General features: G+C 36.3%; 2 protein-coding genes across 12 annotated transcripts in view; one reads left to right on the top strand and one right to left on the bottom strand.

Moving 5' to 3' along the window:
* Window positions 1-24,921, top strand: part of SOX5 (SRY-box transcription factor 5) — a 997,462-nt gene that overhangs the window by 113,202 nt on the left and 859,339 nt on the right. The window lies entirely within an intron of this gene.
* Window positions 1-24,921, bottom strand: part of LOC610488 (heterogeneous nuclear ribonucleoprotein A3-like) — a 91,932-nt gene that overhangs the window by 55,287 nt on the left and 11,724 nt on the right. Inside the window, exons 4-5 of the mRNA XM_038577914.1 lie at window positions 14,312-14,395; window positions 6,124-6,168 (exon numbers count right to left, since the gene is read on the bottom strand). Coding sequence (XP_038433842.1) covers window positions 6,124-6,168; window positions 14,312-14,395 — 129 coding nt within the window. The remainder of the gene's footprint in view (window positions 1-6,123; window positions 6,169-14,311; window positions 14,396-24,921) is intronic.

Raw genomic sequence — 24,921 nt, 5'->3', positions numbered from 1 at the left:
TGACTTTAAGTCCTATGTCCATTCTGGTTAACTCTTGTTTCTAGAGCATTTCTTTTGCATCACGGTGTTCAGCATAGTACTATGGCTGTGTTTCAAAGACACTGAGTGGAAGAAGTCTCTGGTTTCCAATTTATAGATGCCATATTTATGTTGATGGGAAACAATCCAAGGTCCGTATGCTTTTTTTTTAAAATAAAATAATATGCTTTATAATAGTTTTAGATTGTAAAGCTGAAAGATAGTACAGTGTTTCCATATTTTCTCCATCCAGTTTCCCCTATTGTTTGCATTTTATATTACTATGATATGCTCAGCACAACTAAGTAACCAACATTGGGTACTTTGCTGTTGACTCTATATTTTATTTGTATTTCCTTGGGTTTTAGGGAAATGTCCTTTTTCTGTTCCAGGATCTCATCCAAGATACATATTGCATTTAGTTGTCATGTCTCATTACTTTCTTTTGAATTATAACAGTTTCTCATATTTTCTTTGTTTTCTATGACCTTGACAGTCAGGTATTTTGTAGAGTGTCTCTCAATTTGTTGTTGTCTATTTTTTTTTTTTTTTTTTATGGTTGGACTGGGTTTATGGGTTTTGGGGAAGAAGATCACAAAGGTGAAATTTCATTCTTACTATTTCCAGGGCACATTCTGTCCACTTGACTTATCACTGACACTAATCCTTGATCACCTGGCCATGGTTTCTCTATTGTGAGGTTACTTATCTTTCTATATTTCACTCTTTGGAAGAGCAGCTCACACTCAAGGGATAAGGAGTTAATTCATCTCTTTGAAGCAGAGTATTTACATAAATTATTTGGAATTCTATATGGGAGATTTGTCAGTTTCTTCCATTTATCTAATCATTTATTTATATAGTATGGACTCATGGATACTTATTTGATACTTTGGATTATAATTCAATACACTGTGTATATATATATATATATATATATATATATATATATATATATATATATATTTTCAAATTGTTCCAGTTTTGGCCAATGGAAGTTTTTGCATGTTAGGCTCTATGTCCCTTTGACAGAACCCCACCGTTTTGCTTTTCCCTGTTCTTTTATTTTTTAAAAGATATTTTATATATTTATTTGACAGAGAGAGAGAAAGAGAGAGAGAACACGCAAGCAGGGGAAGTAAGAGAAGGAGAAGGAGGCACCCCGTTGAGCAGGGAGCCTTATGCAGGGCTCAATCCCAGGACTCTGGGAGCATGACCTGAACCGAAGGCAGATGCTTAACCAACTGAGCCAGCCAGGCACCGTTTTCCCTGTTCTTCTAAAATCGTGCAGCTTTAACTCATGAATCTCCTATTTTATACTGCACTATTGTTTTTTGCGGGAGAGGGTTGTGGGTATAAAAACAAACCTTATGATTGTCCTTATTAAATTTCACCATTTTAGAGCTGCCTGTTACTATCATCTCTTGCCTACTATAGCAATAGCTTCTTATTTGGTCTCTGAACTTTCATTCTAACCACCTCCATGTGCACTGTATTTGGTTCTTTGAATAGCAGCTAGAGTGATCTTTCCAAACAAATCTGTTATGTTTGTTTGGAAACCCTCCATGTTTCAATGCACAAAGCTTTACCTGATCTGACTCTTGCTTATGTCTCTGATCTCAACTCTTAGCCTTTAGAGCTCTCATTCAGTATATTTTAGCCACATGATTATCCTTTCCAAGCTTTTCTATATGAGGCTTTTTTAACTTTGGTTCTCTCTGCCTGGAATGTTCTTCCCTCATACTTTCAAATGGCTGATTTATCTTTGCTGTTCAGATCTTGGCTCAAATGACACCTTCTCAGGGAGGACTTTTCTTGAATTCAATCAAAGGTAGCTTCAGTTTCTCCCTATCATAGTGCCATGTTTTATTTTCTTTTAGCAATCATCATGATGGGATATTTTCATAATAATTTCTTAGCTGTTTGTTATTTTTTGGTTTCTTCCACCACTGGAATGCAACAAGGTCTTGTATCTCTTGTTCATAGCTGTATCTTCAGTGCATAAAGCAGTTCCTAGCATATGTAAGAAGCTCAATATATATTTGTTAATGTTGGCTGCAAAAGGCCCAGTTAATGTCTTCTGAGTAATACTTACTTTGAGGTCCCCATAGTCTGTAAAGCCCTTGTGTTGTGCTTTTATAGGATTGCATTGGACCATTCTGATTAAGATTGTATAATAATTCTTTAGTTAACTTCTTGTGCTTGTTATAATGAATTTTCTCCTGAGAAAATAAAGCCAGTCCTGTTTCCATCAACACTTGCGTGTAGCCTATAAATCCAAGCCCTCCCTGTGTGCAACCATTCCTTTATAGATCACCAGGACAAGATAAGAGATATAGAAGCAAAACTTGGAGCCATCAAATTTTTTCCTTCCAACTGTCAATTAAGGTTTCAGTTCTCTCTGGATATAGTTGTTCGACATTTTATAACCTTAGCTACTTATATTATTTTTCAGCTTATAACTCTGTCTTGACCTCAACGAAATCATCAGGAGGTATCTTAATTGACACTCAGATGTGGTGTAGCTGATACATTCTTTGTGTTACCACTTTAACCCATTCTGACTCCTTATGATCTTTATTTCCTAGTCTTAATGTTCAAAAGCCGTTTTTTTAATACTCCATTTTAGAGTCTCTGGATCTGCATGAAACTCAGTAGTCTGTTGCTATGAAATTATTTTTCTTTTTGCCAGTTTTTTTTTTTTTTTTACTCTCTTTGGGCTCATACACAATTACATAATTAAAAAATATTTAACAAGCTTCTCAAACAAATGTAATGTTTTACTAAGTTAAGACATATGCTGTTAATCAGACATATTTGATACCATGCAGATCTGACCACCAGATAGCTTACATGAGCTATATAGTACTTTATAGTTCCTATAAAATCACTCACTAATTAACAATTCCTCATTTAAGTCTATGATTCATTATCGTTTTAACTAACTTAAATGTAACAGTGTGAGTACTTGTGATTTGCTTCCAGTTATAATGGGAATTGGCTAGAAACTAATATTAGCCTATGGAGGTACCCAGTAGAATCAGTTACTACGTTTTAATCTCAATTCTTTCAGATGGTGGGGAGTGTTACCATCTAGTATTTATTTTTGCTATGGTGTTGTCTTTGGGTTGCTTCCTTTGGAAACATACTCTGAGCCTCTGACATTTGCATCTATGAGGTTTATTGTTGTGTGCTCTTGGGAACAATACCTATGAGGGGTGAGAGAAGCAGGATGGGCAGATGGAGAGGTTGAGTTGAGATGCAGTTGCTGCAAAGGATGCAGCCAATCCTATGGGGAGCTCTAGAGCTGGGTTGACCATTCAGAGCTGTCCTGAATTGAGGTAGGAGGCTGGCCTTTGTATCTCCTTATTTAGTGGTCATTAGACATTTGCTTCCCCTGGGGAGGAGTTTAGCCTCCAGCGAGGCAGAGCCCAGAGAGGGGCTCAGCTGTGAGCTGTTAGCATTCATTGCTGCCGGCAACTGGGGTAGTGAGTGCTTTTAACTGAAGGGAAGATCTTTAGTTGTTGGGTAAATGAATAGTACACAACAGCATCTTCTACAGGTAAATTGGTATAAATGTTATGTCACGTTGCTAACTTTCTACTTCTATGCCATTTGTATTCACCTTCAAATTGTTGTACTCCCATTCTTGCCCAAGCTCCTATATCTACCCTGAATATATCCTTTGGTTTCTTCATAATACACTTGCAAACACACACACACACACACACACACACACACAAATACAGTGACCTGGCATATAATTGAATGCTTAATAGGAATAAGTTTTTTCTATTCAGACTTTGAAATACACCGTTAACTAATTTGGCTAAGATCCTAACAATTAGGTTTCACAGACCCCTATTACTCCATTTAAAGAGAATAGTTCCTTCTTCTTGTATCCTGTAGGTATTTCAAGAAGGAGATAGCATTGAAATATAAAATGAGCTTAGAGATCCTTGAAATATCAGCAACCTCATATCCAGAACTAGCTCAATTCCTCCCACCTCCCTCACATCTACCTCCTTGTTAAACACTAGTTTAAAGACTGCAGGTTTCTGGAAGCTCCTCAAACTTCTGAGTATTAGCATTATATACAATAACAATCTAAGGATTTACTGACCAAATCCTTTATTCATGGTTCACAAGAAAGCAGTACATTTTTGCACCTGTTGTAAGTATCACTATATTAAAATGGGTGTTGAAAAAGCTGTTTTTTTTTCTTGTTCTTTCAAAACAGTTGTTCCCACAAAGGAAACTCAAGTCTCAACCTGCTCTATTGATGATGCACAATAACATCTAATTTGAGTCAATACTGATTATTGTGCATTTTGGCCTGCCAGGAGATATTATCCTTCCTTCAGCTAGCAGTACTTCTTTATCAAACATCTCTAAAACTATGACAACTCATTCTTGTTCTAGCATCTGACATGTACTGAACAAAACAGACACTTGAATGATATCAACAATGTATGTCCTTTCTTTGTAGGAACCTGGTTTATGTAAAGAAGTAAATTGTCTCTCTAAGATATGATAGAATCAAATTGGTTTGGTATGCTGAGGCAGATTACACTTATTGGCTGGTACTATGGATTCAATCTGTGCTTTTTAGTAGGATATGATGAAAATCACTGAATTCATTAGCATCTCAGGTATTCATCGAATGAAAGTGATATCATAGTAACCATGTTACAGTATTCTCACTTCTGTCTTTATTTCCTGGTTCCATTTTATCATTCTAGGTTTTGAGGCCTAAAAGATGTTTTAAAAAACACACCATAAAATTAAAAGGTTTAAAAAATTGTACATTGTAAGTACTTCTGGAAATAAATGGTTAGCATGTGATATCTTAGATCAAGTCATTTTGTAGAAAACTTCCATGTATTGTAGATGGCTTCCCATCTCCCTCAGAATAGGAGCCAAGTTTTGGTAATACTTATGATGCTCTGACCTTTCCCATTCCCTAGTTACCTCTTGAACCCATTATGAACCATCTCACCTCTTGCTTCCTCCCCATCATCCACACGAGCTTTCTTCATATTTGTCTAACTTACTGGGGCAACTCCCACCTCAGGACCTTTGAATTTGCTCTTTGCTTACACACTCCTCAGTTAAGTGAATGCTTACTCTCTTATCTCCTTTAAGTCTGATCATTTGTGATCCTGTCATTATTTTCTCCTCTTCTGACTTTTAAACTATAAAACAGCAGACCCCTCACCCTTGCCCTGACATTATGACAATACATCTGTCTTCTTTGCTATATTTTTCTCCTTATATGTACCATCTTCTACTATACCATATGTACTGTGTTTATTGTATTCTTTGCTCACTAGAATGTAATGTTTATGGGTTCAGGTAGTTTTATGTGTTTGTCCGCTCACAAATCCCTGGTACCCAAAATAATTTCAGAAACTAAATTAGTATGAACAAAAGGACGTAATCTATATTGAAATGGATGTAACAAGACAGTGAATATAGACTGAATTATGATTTATATAGGATTGCATTCCAACATTATTTAAAATGTGTCTGACAGATCTTAGCAGCTTAAATTGTTTCTCAGAAGTACCTTTGTGTCTATAAAGTATTTACCTTTTTCTGTTAGTTATTTTTATTCTTGCTTTGTAGCATATAGGACCTTTTTCTGTTACTTTTATTCTTGCTTTGCAGCATATAGTTCAATTTTTCACACCTTGTTTAGACTTATGTGTTTACTATAACTCTACTGTTTTAAGTTTCCTACCTCCTTAAATCCACAAAGCACTTCAAGAAAGGATTTCCATGTATTATATTTTGGTTCAGAAAGTCTTATCTCAGGCAGACATATTTGCCCATTTTCTTTTTTATTAAAAAAGTTTTATAATCATTATACATGCAGAGGGGTATTTCAACAGACTGGGTTAGTATCTCTCCATGAAACCACCCACAATAAAACAGTTTCCTAAAAAAAGTTAACAATGCATAAAATGCTGATACAGTGCTTCAGAACACTTAATTATTTCTTTTTCCCCCCATTGTTTATCATTGTTTTGTCAACTTTCCATATCACTACCCACAATGCTTTGGGTTCGGTTTTCTTTGAACATTCCTTTCCTCTGAACTTACCATGAACTTGTGCCTGTAGCATGCCGCCACAGAGTGCCACAGCCACTTTATAAAGGGGGAAAGAATCAACACTTTTGTCATAAAAGGTGCTAAAACCAAGCTCATAATATAAAATAGTAAACACACTTGTCCAATTGCTGTTTTAGGCTGAAGTATGATTCTTGCTTTAAAAGAAGGTTAGTGTAATAGTTTGCACATACTTCAGGAGAATCAGGAATTTAGTTTGTGTAGGGAGGAGGAAGAGAGAAAAGAATTATGTTTCATAAGATTAGGTGGACTGTAGGAGGAGACGGATTGCATGAATACCAAATATGATACAAGAGAGGATGGAGCCTCTTATCGCACATGCAGTGTAGGATGATATAGAGGATTATTTGTTTTATACAGAAGGACAGAAGGAGGGATTTTTTTTTTCATTTTTGATGATTTCTCTGCTTCCAGGGTTATATTAGGAAATTATTGGTCCTTCTATCAAAGTGTCAGGAGAGGGACTCTGGATTGGGAAATAAATCCTAGGTTCTCAACCCAGCCCTACCAGTGGATAAAAGTAAATGGGACTTTCTGACAATATGAATTCTTGCCCGACTTGCAACCTCAACTGGTTGTTTGATAAAGCATGGATCCATGAACTCTATGGGACATGGCCCAAATCATAGCAAAGTCATGATTTTTTAAAAAATCAGAACATGCAATAATTTCCCTTTTATAATAGGTTGTTACATTTGACTTTATGAATTGTATCAGAGCTGCAGTGGGGTTCCAAAGGACCAAGAATATCGTGGGTCAAACCATCTATATGAGATTTGCTAGGAGATTGAGAAATCTCATTTGTTTGTATATTTATTTCTTTATTTTACAGTTCACCTCTCATTCACCTAGAGAGGATGTGTGAGGGGAGGAGGAAGGAAGACTATAATAAGATTGATGAAGAGAGTATGATAGTGAGAATTCCAGTGGAGAGAATTAAGACAGCTGAGATGTTGCTCTCATTCTCCCCTATTCTTTTCTCCTGTTCCCACAAAGTGGACAGGATGGCAGGGAACCACTCAGGGAGGTTGGTGTGTAGCCTGGCCTGTGTGGGGGGGCATAGGTCCTGGTAGCTGATATGAGCGTTGCAAAAGTCAGAAGGTAAGAGGCCAGGATCAATGGACAGGGATGCAGTGGGAATAAGCCCCATTTCTACAACTAGTAGGAAAAAGCTGTGGTTTCCTGGAGGTCATATGTGAATCCCAGAAGGGAGCTAATTATGATGTCTCCAGTCACTGCTTCTCTCCTCACTCCTACCCCCGCTCTGAAGAATTTCCTGCTAAGAGGAAGACAGTCTTAGCCAAATGACTAGAGTCTGATGATCTGATCTAGGAACTGACGGGTCCACTGGTCCTCATATATGGCATTGCCAGTGCTTAAAAACCACAGCAAGGTGAATCTCTAGGGATTCATAAAACACACACTACAAGAAAGAGCCGGCATTAGGACCCTGGCCAGTAGCAGAATATGGCTGTCCAAGCCAATAAAGACTTTTTTCATCTTTTACTTCTTCCCTTTGTCTTCTTCTGCATTTAGTCAGTTGTCTAAATTTGACTCAGATTTATTCTGACTAAAATTTCAAATTGCCCCCAACTAGGATATTACCTTACTTAATAGACATTTATCGAACAGGTAGTATGTGCAAGGGCATCATGCTACACATATATTTCCTGATTTCAAGGGCCATGTGTAGCAATGAATTTTCCCTTATTCTTGTTCTGAGTGCAATTTTAGTCTTCTCAAAAAAACTGATAAACGATAGATAAGTTCCAGGTTTGTAAATATAGTTTATAATATGAATATGAAGAAGAGGAGGTTGAGTTAGGACTGGCACAGGAATAAGGATGTTTAGGATAGTCTTGTTAGATAGATGGAGGTGAAATAGAGCAGCAAACCAGATAACTATGTATTATTCATTGTTATCTCATTCAATTGCCAAGTTTTTAAATTTGAGCTCTTGATGGCATGCTCTGAAGGACCTGATTTTGCTGGTTTGTTTTAGTAAATATTTATTGAACAGGTACTATGTGTAAAGCATTATGGTGGATAGATATCATTCCTGCCCTCAAGAAATGTATAATCTAGTGGAATAGAGAGATTTCCTTAGTACAGATCCCTGCAATATTCAGGAACATATGATTAGTGAGATGTGAATGGTATTGGGAATCTTTTATTACAAATGATAAAGACCCAATTTGAAATAACTTAGCCAAAGAGAAGATTTATTGGCTCATATAACTAGGTAGTTCAGGAAATGACACTTACTAATATCAGGACAGAGTACACTTTCCTCTTCCCATTACTCTGCTCTTCTCATCTCCGTAGCTTTATGCACAGGCAGCTTTCTTCTTACAGAAGCAGCTCTAGGCTATGACACTTTTTAAACTAGTATTTCCAGAGAAAAGAGTGCATTTTTTTTTTTTTTTTTTGGCCCAGGAAGTTTCTTATGACTGGCCCATTTAAGATTCTGTGCCCTTCTTGAATCACTCACTGTGGCCAGGGAGATGGCATGCTTCTATTGAGTTTCCCTTAGCTAAATGCCTCCGTGATTTGAAGTGGAGGTGGCTGGCTCCAGTCAAATTAACTTGGAATGTATTCTTCAAAAGGGAAGGATGTTCTTTTTCCATAAGAGAGTGGGAGGGAACATATGGAAGATAATACGACATCTCCATTAATTGGTTGAGGGACAGTGCAGAGAACAGAGGGGTCTTTCTGGTGACTGCAGAAAATGTACAGGAAATAGTGCTAGTAATAGTTCATATTTCGAGATTTAACAGAGTGTTTGTTGGGACACAGAGGAAAGCTTCTCTTCCAGGAAGAGGAGCTAAACCATGACACTTAAAAGCTCAAATAAACTCAAATAATGCCTTGTGACTCTCTTTCTATATATATCCTAGCACCTTGAAGGCAATCTATTTTCTATAATATTTTCTTCAATTTCTTCCCTACTCTCCCCTCCCCACCATGATCAATATTCCACTAATATCATGTCACTTCTACTACTCTAGTAAAGAACACTGGTGCCTTCCTACTATGCAGATTCTGTGTTCTCTTTGCAGTGCTAACTGACTTCATATCTCTCTGAGACCTTTTAACCTCTCTTGACTTTTGAGGCATTGTCCTTTCCCTGTTCTCTTCTGCCCATCCAAGCATTTTTTTCTGAGTCATTACTATTGGCTGCTATATTTCTGACCTCTCCTTAATGTCTCTTTTCTCCAGAGCTCATGCCTGCCTCTCTTTCCATTCCCATTCATTCTCATGACATCTATGAACACCTATGCTTATCTGTACCAATAGCCCTGCTAGAATCTGATCCTTCACTGTGTATTCCAGATTCCATGATCCATAAAGATCACAAGTTGAGCATTTCCCTTATGATATTTTGGTACATATTCTGTTCCTACAATTCTCATTGCTGTTACTTTAAATTTTAATTTATGTTGCCAACAATCAAGAAAGATTAAATGTTGCTCCAAGCAACTATTTAGGCCTCAATCTTGTATTCTAACTGGTACTTCTGAATAACCCCATATTGTGACACTGGACATGATAGACCATGCCCTTGTTCACATTTATTTTATCTTTAAAAGATTTTATTTATTTATTCATGAGGATACACAGAGAGGGGAGAGAGAGAGAGAGAGAGAGAGAGAGAGAGGCAGAGACAGGCAGAGGGAGAAGCTGGCTTCATGCAGTGGGTTTCCAGGATCACGCCTTAGGCTAAAGGTGGTGCTAAACCGCTGAGCCACCCGGGCTGCCCAGCCTTGTTCACATTTAAAGAGCAAGAAGCTAGTATTTCAACTGTAGGTTGAGTTATATAGAAAACAATACTGATTGATAATGAAAGAGGTAAACTTTTAGGGAAATTTATAGAGAGAACAAGGCATGCAGCTGGTCTGCATAATTCACAAAGAAGGTCTAATGTGGGCAGAACCTTGAGAGGTCACTGAGTTTCAGGAAGATGATGAGGGGCACTGCTACATTTTCAAGGATAGGGCTGCAAAATGAACTGCAAATTTCCCACTTCTATGATTCCTCTCCCCTCCTTAGTTTTCCGGGCGTGATCATCTTTACATTCAAAACATCAAAGAATTCAATATTCATTACAACATTACAACCTTTAAATGGATGTCCATCCCTCTTTAGTAACCAAATTAAGACAAACAGTTCATCTTTATCCAAGTGACTCCTTTTATCAAGTTAACTTCTATGATTGATTGCCTTCAAAAAGAATATTACTTGTTGATTGCTTCAGAAAGCATGTTTCAAAGGTACATTTTTTCTTCAGTCCAACTGACAAGAATTTTACTACTTTTTCCAATTATTTTTGTAGAAACATCCCATTTCACAGTGGCCAACTTCTTTGAGTAGATAATAAGCCAGACACAAGTGTATACTATCAACCAAATAGTGCATTTTTTGGTGCTAAAAGTTGAGTTTATAACATTTCACCCATGAAAAACCATTAAAAACTAATGAATATTGAATATTAAAATGTATTATAGATTTACCCTGGACTTTCCAAATATATAGTGTTAGAATATCTTGTCATCTGCTTTGCTTACGACAAAGGCTTAAGCACCATTTTAGCCATCTGAGGATAATCACCTTGATCTTCAGGCCTCCTTTATTTTTTTTTAATTTTTTTTTATTTTTTTATTTATTTATGATAGTCACAGAGAGAGAGAGAGAGAGAGGCAGAGACACAGACAGAGGGAGAAGCAGGCTCCATGCACTGGGAGCCTGATGTGGGATTCGATCCCGGGTCTCCAGGATCGCGCCCTGGGCCAAAGGCAGGCGCCAAACCGCTGCACCACCCAGGGATCCCCAGGCCTCCTTTAATTATGCAGTAGATCATAAATAGTATCAGGACATTAACTTCTGATATTTTACTACCTGACTTTCTGTTTTCATATAGACTTTTTAAAATTTTTATTTTATTTTTTGAAGTATGAATATAGTTATTTAAGAAAATTAAAAATGCAATATTTTATTGCAAAATGCATAATCATTGTAGATTTAGAAAACACTGTTGAGTAAAAGAGAAGCAAATTAAATTTTATTCACATATAACCACTGTTGAATGCATCTAGACCTTCCAAGCTTCTATTAAGAAATACACATTTTTAAATTCTTTTTTAAATAATAATTGGTGGGTCAGACAGTGTGTGTGTATATTTTTTTCCCTTTAAGAAAACATTATGCATTTCCTAAATTTTGTATGTAACTTTTTAGGTGTAATTTTTTCCCCTATCTAATTAATACTAGGAACAGTATCCTATCTGGGTTTTATAAAAAATATAAGTTCTAATATCCTATTGCTTTTTGATCATAATAATGATAACACCTGACTTTTACTGGGAGCTTCTCATGTGATAGGCACTGTGCTCATTATATATATATATATATATATATATATATCTAATTTGACTTCTCACAACAATTTCATGAGCTTCCCAGCAGTATCCATCTTTAATGGAAAAGAACCTAAAGTGAGAGATTTATTATTTTGACTTCAACTGATAGCACTAGTAAGTGGTAGAACCAAAATTCAGATCCAGATCTGTGCTGAAAACTAGAATAAAATACAGTGAGGACATTTGGAATATACATAGTAAGATGTTACACTGAGCATACTTGCTTGCTCAGTGTTTTCAATCTGCCCATCTTTGAAGATTTCTGGGGCAAGGCAACATCATCATGAGACTTCAAGGAAACCCTAAGCCAAGTGGAAAGAGTGGAATAATTTCCCCCTGGTAATCAGAGAAGATCTTGAAGTCCTGTTAGAAAAGCACCATAATGTACATTGTTTTGATTCCTTTTTCTACTTGGTCACTGTTGCCAAAGCCCACCTATCTGTCTAATTTTTAAGAGGTACCATTTTCATCACAAAATGTGTTATCAAGTACCAAGTTTTTTACCTTAATTCCTGCCTCTGGCCAGTCATAAGCAGCTTATATGGAATACTTGAATTTAACTTCCCTGTCAAAGATGTAGATTACGTTCTTGAACTTGCTTAAGAAATGTAGACAGTGATGGAGACTTTCCCATCAGTGAACAATTTAATAGATTTAGCAATAGAGTTGCCTCTTAGTTATGTTCTCAATGAATTTTTTCCTGAGAAGGGAAGCATTCAAACCTCATAGTGAGAAAAGTCTTGAGTTTGAACCCCAGCTTTACCAATTGCTAGCTTTAAATCTTGGGTATATCGCATAATCTTTCAGAGCCTCTGTTTTTTCATCTGAGATATAGACAGATAGAAGTGAATAGATGTACACTTTCTGGCCAAAATAGACCAAGGAATGTGACTTTTTTCTTAAAAAATATTAAGGCAACTTTCTGCTTTGTATTTGCTTTTCTGTGGGTTTGGGGAGCACATTTCAACCATCTCTTCTGCTATAAAGCTGAATTTTGGTTAAACTCCTCTATGGAAAAGGTAACTTAATTATAACATTTTCAAGCATAAATACACTGAGATGATCCATTTCAACACTCTGATTTCAAATATAACTGATCTGAGGCTCAGAACTGGGAAATAAGGTGATTGGTGGCAGAACCAAGACCACCATGTTAATCTGTCTTGGCATAAATAATAAAGTTACTGCTGATGGCTAACAAAGCAGATAAATTTACAAAGTATTTTTTTTTTTTTTTTGTGAATGGTCCTTGAAAATAAGTTATATGAAAGATAGACCTCTATAATCCAAATGAAAATTAGAATCTAGGAAATGTAGTTGCTAATGGCAGAAAATGATCTCCTAGGACTGGGATCTTTGTAATGAAGCAAAATTATTATCTTCAGCAAAAGACAATAACTGTATAAATGTGTATGTGCTGTTTTTATTCTGTTTTTCTGGGCATATTTATTTTAATTTTACTAATACTCTTAGGTTTAATGAATTTTACATATTAAATACAATATTCATACATATCATGCACATACAATTAGAATTTCCTTAAATATTTTGTTGTGGTTAAATTTTAATACTAGTTCTTGAAAACATACTTTCCTGTCTTAGTGGTAATAAAAGTGTGGATTTACCACTTTTCATACCTATATTTTGAAAGCTTTATAGTCCTTTCGAGAGAGACGCCCTGGAACTCTTGTCAGTAGGCAAACACCTAAGGTTAATAACATGTATGATTTGATGATTTTGGCATCTTGCAAAAATTATGCATTAGATTTTCTTTTTTTTTTTTTTTAACTATTTATTTATTTATTTATGATAGTCACAGAGAGAGAGAGAGAGAGAGGCAGAGACACAGGCAGAGGGAGAAGCAGGCTCCATGCACCGGGAGCCCGACGTGGGATTCGATCCCGGGTCTCCAGGATCACGCCCTGGGCCAAAGGCAGGCGCTAAACCGCTGCGCCACCCAGGGATCCCATGCATTAGATTTTCTTTGAAGAGGTTTAACCTGTATTTCCACTTCCAATTCTTTAACTTTTAGCTCCTGTTTCCTATTTTTTTAAAGATTTTATTTTTTATTTGAGGAAGAGTGAGAGGAGAGAGCAACAGAGAGTATGAACTGGGGGAGAGGCAGATGCAGAGGGAGAGGCAGGCTCTCAGCTGAGCAAGGAGCCTAATACAGGGCTCCATCCCAGGATCCCAGGACCCTGAGATCATGACCTGAGCCAAAGACAGACACTTAATGGACTGAACCACCCAGGCACCCAGCTCGTGTTTCAAATAGACTATTGGTGTATACTTAAATTGCTCCTCCAAGATTTTAAAAAATGATTTGATGAGTGATGATAATACAAATTTTAGAGTAAAATGTACAGTAAAAAGTTTGTGTTAATGGGGTTGGCTTTTTGGAATAACATTGATTTTTCTTTTAAAACTTCAAATTTCATATTAGTGAAAATTTGATAACTAGTAATTTCAGCTTCACTTGACCTAACTTGTGAAATAATTGAAAATGCCAATGACGGATGTAGGGTGAGTGTTTCACTATGATTCTTGTCTCCCTTATTGAGTTACCATTTGTTAAAATGGGAACATATATGTACCACCTGTTGTGCTAAATGTCATTCTTATGGTCCTTTAGCTATTTTGTTTAATTAAATAAAAATAATTTAGAGGTTGATAGACAAAAACATTTGTATATTTACCTGCTTTAGACATTGTAGAGAATATATTGGATGATCCACAGAACATACCTTTTTTAATAGACTTGTGTTTTGAAATGGAGGCCTTTGTGGCCATGTAAAGTTCAGACGTGTAGATTTCTTCCAAGGAAATAGCTAGGTGAGAAAGCATCATGTAGTGAATAAATCATTGCAATTTCTTTTATAAAATCTCTTCTTGTGTGGATCTTCTCCCCATCTCCATTTGAGAAATGTTGAAACCAATTACTGTATCTTTAAGTTTTGAGCATTTTAAGCATCAGAACTATTTTAATAATGAAAATAAGTAACATATTTTGATTTCTCTCTACATGGAATGTACTATTCCAATCACTTTACACATACTAACTCAATATTCCTTGAAGCCACATAAATAAGTCACTACATATTATCTATCTTGCCCAGGGTCACAAAACTGGTAAATGATAGCATTGGCATTTGAACATAGGCAGTCTGGCTCTACCCCCAACCAATTTACTGCATTACTTCCAAGTTGCAAAGTACTTTCAGAATGATGGCTCCAGTACTTACACGATCAGTGCCATGATGAGCAAATTATCGTCTTAAAGGAAGGATTTAAATGAAGTTTTAATTTTTTTTCCCAGATATAGTTGATCCTTGCTATGAAAGGGCTGCTCTCTTGTCCAGTCTTTCTGGTTGCCACATTGATTTTAAAAATGGACATTAAGCTTGGTAAAGACAAAGGAGTTTGTTTTGAAATTTGAAATTTTGAGTAGTAGAACAGGTAAAGGAGAATAAATTTTCCCAAGTTGTTCCGAGTGGTCAGAATGGTCAATATTATTTGTTCGTGTGTAAAATCAGGTTCTTGCCTCTCGTAATAATAGCTGTCAGGGATATTGACTGAGGATTTGTGTTAAGATGTATACTGTGGAGAGTTACAGTAAATAATTAGCATGGTCACAGCTTTTTCCTCTCTCCTACAATAGCTGAAAGATTAATTTTAACTTTCCTTTTCAAAAAAGATGTGGAATGTGATACAGTACTGGGGAGTGTTATCAGCACACACCTCTGCTGTGTTTTCCAGTCTATGTTCAGAATCACTATCGTCAGCAACAGAGCTGAAAAATCAATATTTAGGCTCTTAGACTCCTGATAGGGGTCTAAGGGCAGGGTTTGCTACCTCTTTAATTTGCCTCCTGATGTTCTTGAGTTGCCTCCCCTAGCTTTTCTTGAGATAGGAAAAGGAGGAAAGTTTTATCAACCCCCAGTGGATAATTCCTCCATTGTGGATTTCTGCCTGTTAGTCTTTTACTGTTACACACATTCACACCTCATATATTTTGCTCTAAAAGCAGAACATCTGAGATGATTCTGTGGTTGAAAAAGATCTCAAAGAGATGGAGGATAGATTTAATGTTGCCATTTTTAGATAATGCTGTAAATAGAATGGCAGCTGTCCTCAGATGCATAGCAGATATACAGTACATATGCTGAATAGAAACAGATAAAAGATTGCACTCAATTAATCCTTATGAAAAGCATCATTTTAGCCATGGACTCAGTGATCGGGTTTTTAAGTACAGTGTACTTATTCTACACCTTCACATGATAAAATCCCATGCTTCTGAAGGTGACTTAAGAAAGGAAAAATTTACTATTATCCTCAACTAAGTTTAAAGCAGTCTGTAAGATCTAAGTTATTTGCCCTCTCTCTCTTTCTTAAAAAGCCCGTAAGCAATTCAACTCTACAAGCATTTCTGAAACACCTATTATGTATAAAGAATTCTTGGTGCAGTGAGGGGAACAAGACGTGAACTATTTCTTGTATAGAAAAAGCATAAGCAGAAATTTATCATTGCAAGAAGAATGTGATAATTGGTATAAGTGAATTTTGATAGATATCTTTAGCTCAGTAACAGTTAAACATAAAACAACATCTTTATTTCAAGTATATTGCTGGTAGGTACTGTGGATACTGAGATGAATTAAACCAGCCCCCAAGGAGCTTTTCTTAATGGGAGATGGCATGTAAGCTAATCATTACATTCAGTAATTGAATATATGGTTTAAATGTTCAGAAATAGGGCAGCCCCAGTGGCGCAGTGGTTTGGTGCCGCCTGCAGCCCGGGGCGTGATCCTGGAGACCCGGGATCGAGTCCCACGTCGGGCTCCCTGCATGGAGCCCGCTTCTCCCTCTGCCTGTGTCTCTGCCTCTCTCTCTCTCTCTCTGTACCTCTATGAATAAATAAATAAAATCTTAAAAAAAAACTTTAAAAATGTTCAGAAATAGCAGAGGAAGGGGAGATTAATTCTCCTGGAAAGTGTTGGGTTAGGTAGTAGGTCACGACTTCAGAAGAAGAAATGACTAACCAGGATTTTGAGGCATAGGTAAGAGTTTAGTAGATGATCAATGAGAAGTAAAGACAATAGAAGAAGGTGACAGCATTACAGAAAAAGACAGTATTATACCCAAAGATAAGGAGGCATGATAACTGTATGGTATTGAAGACTGAATTGTCTGGGCTTCGCCTTACCCTGTACAATGTCTGCACTGTTGGATGGCATCTGGAGTTCTCAAGAAAGACAAGGTTGTGAAAGTCCAGGCCGAAAGCAAAGTAAATTATATATGTAAACTTTGTGTAATAGCAACTTATATGCTTTCTCTTTAAGACATACCTAGTTTTGGGATGCCTGGGTGGCTCAGGGGTTGAGCGTCTGCCTTTGGCTCAGGGTGTAATCCCAGAGTCCCGGTATCGAGTCCCACATCGGGCTCCCTGCGTGGAGCCTGCTTCTCCCTCTGCCTGTCTCTCTGCCTCTCTCTGTGTCTCTCATGAATAAATTAATAAAATCTTAAAAAAAAAAAGACATACCTAGTTTTGTTATTTATAAAATATTTTATTTATTTAATATATAGAGAGAGCATAAGCAGGGATCTCTCTCTCTCTCTCTCTCTCTCTCTCTATATATATATATATGTTCTCTCTAGAACATAAAATAATCTTTATTTTTAAAAAGATTTTATTTATTTATTTATTTGATATATAGAGCAAGAGCATAAGAGGAGCAAGGGGGAGAGAGTGAAGCCCTTGCAGGGAGCCCGATACAAGGACTTGATCCAAGGATCATGACCTGAGCTGAAGTCAGACACTTAACTTACTGAGCGAGCCACCCAGGTGCCCAAGACAGACCTGGTTTTGAGTTTAGACTCTGGAACTTGTTCTATGATCTTGATCACTTTTCTTAACCTCTTAGACCTCAGCTTTTCAATAATGGGGTTTCTAATATTTAACATTAAACAGTACATTGTCTGATACTTATATATAACGATGACTTTAATGATCACTGGTTGTTTTTGTTTGTTTGTTTGTTTGGTTGGTTGGTTGTTTTTTTGGCTTGACCATCGTATAGTGGTATTACTCAGTGAGGGATAAAAATACTTAATCAATGTAGTATAACTGCCATTCTTCCTTCCCATCAGGTCTGGATTTTAAATGGTATAGGAGAGGAAGTTGAAAGAGCTCCAGAATAGGAGTTTGGAGAACTGAATTCTAGTTCTACCTTAGCTATAAACTGAGACTGGTGATCTTGACTAAAAAATATGCTCTTTGAGTTTATTCTTCTCTAAAGAGCTGGGGTTTGTACTCAATGTCTATCTGACTCATGTCCTTGCTACTATGAGTAGTTTCTGAGGAGCAGCTCAGAGACTTGAAAGAGATAAAACTACACAACTTAATTCCAGTAAAGGCTTGCTAAATCAGAAATTGGCCTATTTAGTTTTTATGTTTGTGGGAAAATTGCCTATAGCAACCAAACTCATTTTAAAGAATGGTGGTTTCCCATTGTAAAAAAATGATGAAATACAGTTAGCATACCCTAAAATTCATTAAATATGCAGAAAGGTGTTTTATCAGCCTTGCAGTTTTATTCAGCAATCAAGAATGGAAAGAGTAGAGTGTGGTTTGATGATTTGGGTGTGTGATGGTAAGATTGTGTTTAGATGGGCCTCCTGGGGGTATCTAATGCCTATTGAGATATTTTGCATCAAAACATGTGGAAAAACACGCAATGAATGGTGTTAATGATTGATGAAGTTTATATTTTGAGAAAACTTAGTTGGTGTTGACTAAAGAACATAGTCTTCTTTCTATAAATTAATTGTAATACTCATGAATAATGAGTTTCATTCACAAAGTACGGAGAGATTAACATTCTGAAGAATATGTAGTCAGTAGAGCCACAGTCAAGGAGTGTTAACTCTAGATTCCAAACCACAGCCCTTTGATATTACTTCCTCTCATGACAAAATCTAACTGCTATTTTCACTGTACATTAATTTTGATATCATTTTGAAGTAATAGCATGTATGGCTCTGTAGTCTCTTAATGTAGATAGTCCTCTCTCTCTCTCTCTCCCCTCTATTTCCTTGCTTTGTTTCCTGTGTTAATCTGGTAACCAGCCACTTATTGTACTGATTATTTTGTAATTGAAACTGTAAAAGCCTATGGCAGGTAAACCTATGGCAGGCAGATGGTCTCCCCAGTATGTCAGCTGTCTCGGAAGTGGGTTTTTTTTTTTTGTACTACAGTGTGGTCTGGGAAAACACACACACACACACACACACACACACACACACACACAATGAAGAAAAGAGCCCAGATCATACAATTTGAAATTTAACAGAATGTATTTGCTAACACTTTTAAAGTTGCCTTAAGACGAAATTTCATTATGGAAGCATCTTTTGTGGAGCCTGAAGTGAAAGAGCAGGAGGGGAAACTACAGTGTTGGGAAGAGTGTGGAGGTTGTTACAACAGATTTTTTCAGTAGCAGTGTTTGTGCCTTTGGTCTTTTGGTGGACTAACTCCTGGGAGGTGCGGGGTGTGGGGGGAAGGCAGAAATGCCCCCAAGCTGTTGGATGCTTCTGCTTGTTCTCATAGCAGCCTGAGGGGAAAAAATGCTTGTTTAAACACTAATATATTCCATAAAAACCAACAATTATGGCAAGGTTTTTAAAAAAGAAAATTACATTAAAGATGAATGAGGGTATATTGAAATAATTATGTTTTAAGGTGCGCAACATTAAAAGATATTGAATAGAATATTGACTGTTTTGTGGAAATAGCAATAATGAGATTCCTGTCACCTAATCTTACAATAATTGGGTTATTACTATGCAAATGAAGGTATTACTTTAAAAAAGTAAGGAAGCAAGACAGATCCTTGAGGCAATCCTTTATCTATTCGTAAAGCTGTGCTGTCAATTCTCCTTAGATTGGAGATCCTTTTCCAAACAATTTGAAGATGCTCATTTCACTATTTGCCCCTGAAATTCTACTATAATATTTTTCAGCTGCCACAGGTAGCAGATTGGTGGTTGGTGATTTTATTTTTTTTAGCTCTTTGTGGAACCCAAAGGAGTAATTAAACTGTATAATGATTGCCCACTGTCTTTTTTTTTTTTTTTTTTTTTTAAAGAAATGAAATGTTGTGAATTTTGCTGCCAAAGATACATGCCGGAGCCCTTATCTCCACTTTCCACACAGCTCTATCATTATTGTGTAGTGTCAGGTGGTACCTACACATCTCAAAAGCCACCAGGTCATTTTGGGCTAGCAGACCTCCTAGGACACCTTTGTGGCTGAGGAAGCAATTTTGTTAGTCCTCTGTCATACTCCAATCAATAGTCCATACATTGCTGTCACTACCATGTCCATTTAAGCTCCTATGGCACCCATCAAATGAATAGAAATATTTGGGACAATTGCCATTTTAGTTCATGACCCAGGTAACTACCTTTGTGTTCATCAGGGAATAGTATTTCAAATTGTTGATTGCTGAGGCTTTGGATAAAAGGTGATTATGTTTCCTGGAATGTTGTATGATTTTTACATACCACTTGCTATATGAAATGTTCTCTGTATAAGGAAAAAATACAAAGTTCCACTTTAAAAGTTCCCTAGTATTTTTTACATGGAGAAAGCATCAAACAAAATCCCTGGATTGAGCCTTCTTGAAATATCACAATGGACTTTTTATATTTTAATACTCTTTGGTAGCATATACTGGATTCATCAGAGCAAGCAGATATGAGGAAATCATGAAAGACAAATTTCATTTACCAGGTACTTTTGGTTCCAAGGATTAGGAGGTCAAGAAAATATAAGCCTTATCAGTTTATTTCAGAATCAGTTGAGACTTGAGAGACTCTATAAATGTCATCAACACTGCTCTTTACCTTATGTCCTTTCATAGTTCTTAAGGAAGAACTAGGTTCAGATGGCTACTGCACATTATATTCATGTTATATTCATGCCATTCTCTGTTCAGTAGAGAAATCCTAGAATAAAGTTCTATTTATATGAGTACAGATTTGTTGTTTTATAGTTATTAGGCGGGCATGATTTATCAAATATAGGTAATATTTTCAAGCAATTTGCAGTCCTGAAAATATTAATTCTAAATCCTTTCATTTCCATAATCCAATTAATTTGGTTAGCCACAATAAATCAATATAAGACAGTAGTTTTTATTAGATCTTTGTGGAAAGGATATTTGAGAAAAAGGCGGAAGTCTAGCGCATCATTTAGAATAAGTTATGCCACCATTATAGATAACCCTTAAATCTCATTTACAAACCTTGTTGTGAGTTTAGGTGACTCTGATGTCAGCTATCTACCACATGTTGGCTTTGCTTTCCAGACTTCCGTTTTAATACACCTCCATATATACCTGCTTCTATGCACTCTCAGGCCAGGAAGAGAAGATGTGGATAGCTGAGTACTGGCAATTAAATGCTTTATTCCAAAAGTGACAAACATTCCTTCTCATATTTCTTGGCTAGAACTAATCATATAGTCATTCTTAATTTCATTGGGATGGGAAGAGAACCAGATTGTGATCAATATTGAGAATATTGATCATATCCAGTATTGACTTATTTGCTTATTAAGAATAACTTTGTAATATGAAACATTACTCAAGGTGTGTGTGTGAAATTACAGCAAGGAGTGCAATGAATGATTTTTATTAAAAACTAAGTATTTTCCGTCTATTGATGCACCCATTCCTCTAGACTTCCTTGGATGATGCTATTCTTAAGTTTTATGGAACAGGTTTTACCTTGACTAAGGTCACTGTGCACTCAACCTTTACAAATGGGATTATATTGAGCTTTTAAATTGTAGTTGTAACCAACTTGCTATAATGATAAACATTGCAGAAGAATACTTTGGTCCAGTTTTCATGAGGGTTGGTGACATTAAATGCAGCTAACAATTTCTCAGGTTGGAAAAGAAGTTGTTATTTGATTTGCAAAAGAAGGAAACATTAGAATCAGTACATTCTTCAACTCATTCTGATAGGATCTGCAAAGAAAAGAGAGCATGAAATAGTAAAATGAAAGCTCCATTATCTTTTTAAGCAAAGCAGAGTATTTGGATCTGATAGGTGTGTAGAAACAGTAATAAAAGTGTGTATCTTATTTAAGTTTATTTGGGTAGCAACAAAACTTTGAGAACAAGGGTGTATTTGACCTTGAAAAGAGAATATTTTACCACTTAGAGCAGCTTCCTGTCATCCTCAGGAAGTAACCAAGTAATTTATTTTAAATATCATCATGAACTCATGAATTTAAGTATATTTGATGAGTTTGATCTATTGAAATTCCTAGTCTTTTTGAAGCCTCATGTTGTCTCACCTTTGTCTAATGGAAACCTCTTCAGGTTGGCCCTGAGTACTTTCGACATAACTGTAGTCATCTTTGATAGCGTCCTTGGCATGTGGCATGTCAAGATGTTCTAGGCACATTTTTTATCTATTCTGCCATCATCCACTTCTTCAGCTACTTTTTATTTTCTAAACACTAGGTATGTTCATTGCTACTGGTGTGGTTATTACTTATAGGCCTAAATAGACAGTGCTATTGGATGTGCTGAGAATTTTCACTTTCAGTATTCAACTATTAATTTTGGGCTATCAAATTTCATGTCAAAACAAAAGTATCTAAATTGGTCCTAATATAGGTGATGTCTGTCAGAAGTTCTAAGACTTTAAAGAACCACATTTCAGGGGCAGCCCGGGTGGCTCAGCAGTTTAGCGCTGCCTTCAGCCCAGGGCCTGATCGTGGAGATCCGAGATCGAGTCCCACGTTGGGCTCCCTTCATGGAGCCTGCTTCTCCCTCTGCCTGTGTCTCTGCCTCTCTCTCTCTCTCTCTCTCTCTCTCTGTCTCTCATGAATAAGTAAATAACACCTTTAAAAAAAAAAGAACCACATTTCAGCCATAGAAGAATATCATCTTCTAGCTATGAACTATAATGGATACATTAAAAATGTTTCTGAAATTAGTATCTTTTTGGCTTAATGCTGTGGGCAAAATCTTCTTTCACAGTTTATATTCATATTTGGTTCTCTTTTGGCTAATGGTGATCTATCTGCTACAAGATACTGTATTTATAGGCTCTTATGCATAAATTCTACTTTTATTTTTTAGTATGATTGCTTCATTTTGATCACCATTTACCAACGTGTATCTACTGTGGTAAATATCATTTCCTCAGAAGTTGTCATATACATATTATTTATATATTTCTGTAGTTAAACACTCAAATACTAGCAAAATATCGTAATTTTACTGCATATATCCTATTTCATAGTTGGTTTAAATGGATAATTGTACTCCTTGAGACTGTACCACAAAGCATTGTTTGGCAAAAACAAACAAACAAACATAGAAAGTTATAGAGTCTCTAGAGCATCCACTTGTTCAGAAAATCCTTTATAGGCAGAGCCTCATCTATAAGGATCTCTTCATTAATATAAGCAGGGATTAGAATGCCCCTACTTAGCTGTTGTGTAGGAGGAAAGAGGAAGGGTAGATGGGAGGATCTAAAGCTTTTGTGTTTTTTAGAACCTTGGTTATGTATAATTTTGGGGTTCCCCTTTTTGGCAAGAATATCTGGACCAATCTGAGTGACTCTGACAACTGACTACTCTCATCTTTTTGGAAGATGGTATTCTGCTCATCTGAAATGAATCACTTGGACAAGTGCTTTCTGGTACATCTAGATCCTCCATTCCAACTGTTTACCTGTCCTGATTCCTAGTTTGTGGTCTTCTAGAGGCCCTAGGAATAACCAGAAGGCCATGAAATTAGATGTGTTATTGGATCACAGTCATTTGCAAATGATATGCAAGTGTACTGGCTCATTAGAGTATTTATTTATTTTTTTATTAAAGTATTTCTTAAAGAAATTGGGGTAGTGTTTGAAAAAAATGTCTAACCAGATTAAGTAATAAAGAAAAATAACAATTTACATAGCCAGACACTCGAGGTAGAGCGGACTGTTGGGTTAACTTTGTCTAGTGCTTTCACCATCTTATCTCTGCAGTTCCCTTAGCTCTGCCATCCTCTGTATGTCAGCTTTATTCTTTTTTTTTATTTGAATATAGTTGACATACAATGTTACATTAGTTTCAGATGCTCAGGATAGTGATTCAATAAGTTTATACTATACTCACCACAAGTGTAGCTACCGCCTGTCACCAAACTATTACAATAATATTGACTATATTCCTGGGCTGTCCCTTTTATTCCTGTGACTTATGCATTTCATATCTGGAAACCTGTGTCTCCCACTCCTCTATATCCATTTTGCTCATCCCTCAACCCCCTTCCCTCTGGCCACCATCAGTTTGTTCTCTGTATTTATAGATTTGATTCTGCTTTCTATGTTTGTTCTTTTATTCTTTTTTTTTTTTTTTTTAGATTCCACATATAACTGCAATCATATGGTATTTGTCTTTCTGTGTCTGACTTATTTCACTGAGCATAATACCCTCTAGGTCCATACATGGTCTCACAAATGGCAAGATCTCATCTTTTATAGATGAGTAATCTATCTATCTCATACACACACACACACACACACACACATACACACACACACACTCTCAAAATCTCTTTATCCATTTATCTATCAATGGCTACCCAAGTAATAGATACTTAGGCTGTTTCCATATACGGCTGTCTTAGGTAATCCTAGAATAAGCATAAGGGGGCATGTACTTTTTGGAATTAGTGTTTTCTTTTTCTTTGAGTAAATACTCAGTAATGGAATTACTAGATTGCATGGTGTTTATATTTTTAATTTGTAAGTTTTCCACAATGGCTGCACCAATTTATATTCCCATCAACAGTGCATGAGGGTTCCTTTTTCTCCACATCCTTGCCAACACTTGTTACTTCTTGTCTTTTAGATTCTAGCCATTCTGATAGGTGTAAGGTGATATCTCATGGTGGTTTTGATTTGCCTTAGAATGTTCCATGCTCGTGAATTGGAAGAATTAATATTGTTAAAATGTCCATATTACCCAAAGCAATCTACAGATTCAATGCAATCTCTATTAAAATACCAAGAGCATTTTTCTTTTTTTTTGAGCATTTTTCATAGAACTAGAACAAATCCTATAATTCATATGGAACCACAACAAACCTTTAAAAGCCAAAGGTTGAGAAAAAAGAACAAAGCTGGAGGTATCACAATTTCAAATTTCAAAATATACTACAACGCTGTAATAATCATAGCAGTATGCAACTGGCACAAAAATAGACACATAGATCAATGTGACAAAATAGAGAGTTCAGAAATAATCCAACATGGGGCACCTGGCTGGTGCAGTTTGT

The sequence above is a fragment of the Canis lupus genome, chromosome 27 (assembly GCF_011100685.1).
Source record: "Canis lupus familiaris isolate Mischka breed German Shepherd chromosome 27, alternate assembly UU_Cfam_GSD_1.0, whole genome shotgun sequence".
Lineage (NCBI taxonomy): Eukaryota > Metazoa > Chordata > Mammalia > Carnivora > Canidae > Canis > Canis lupus.
Note: the sequence above shows the minus strand (reverse complement) of the source record. Positions and strands in the feature narration are given on the sequence as shown.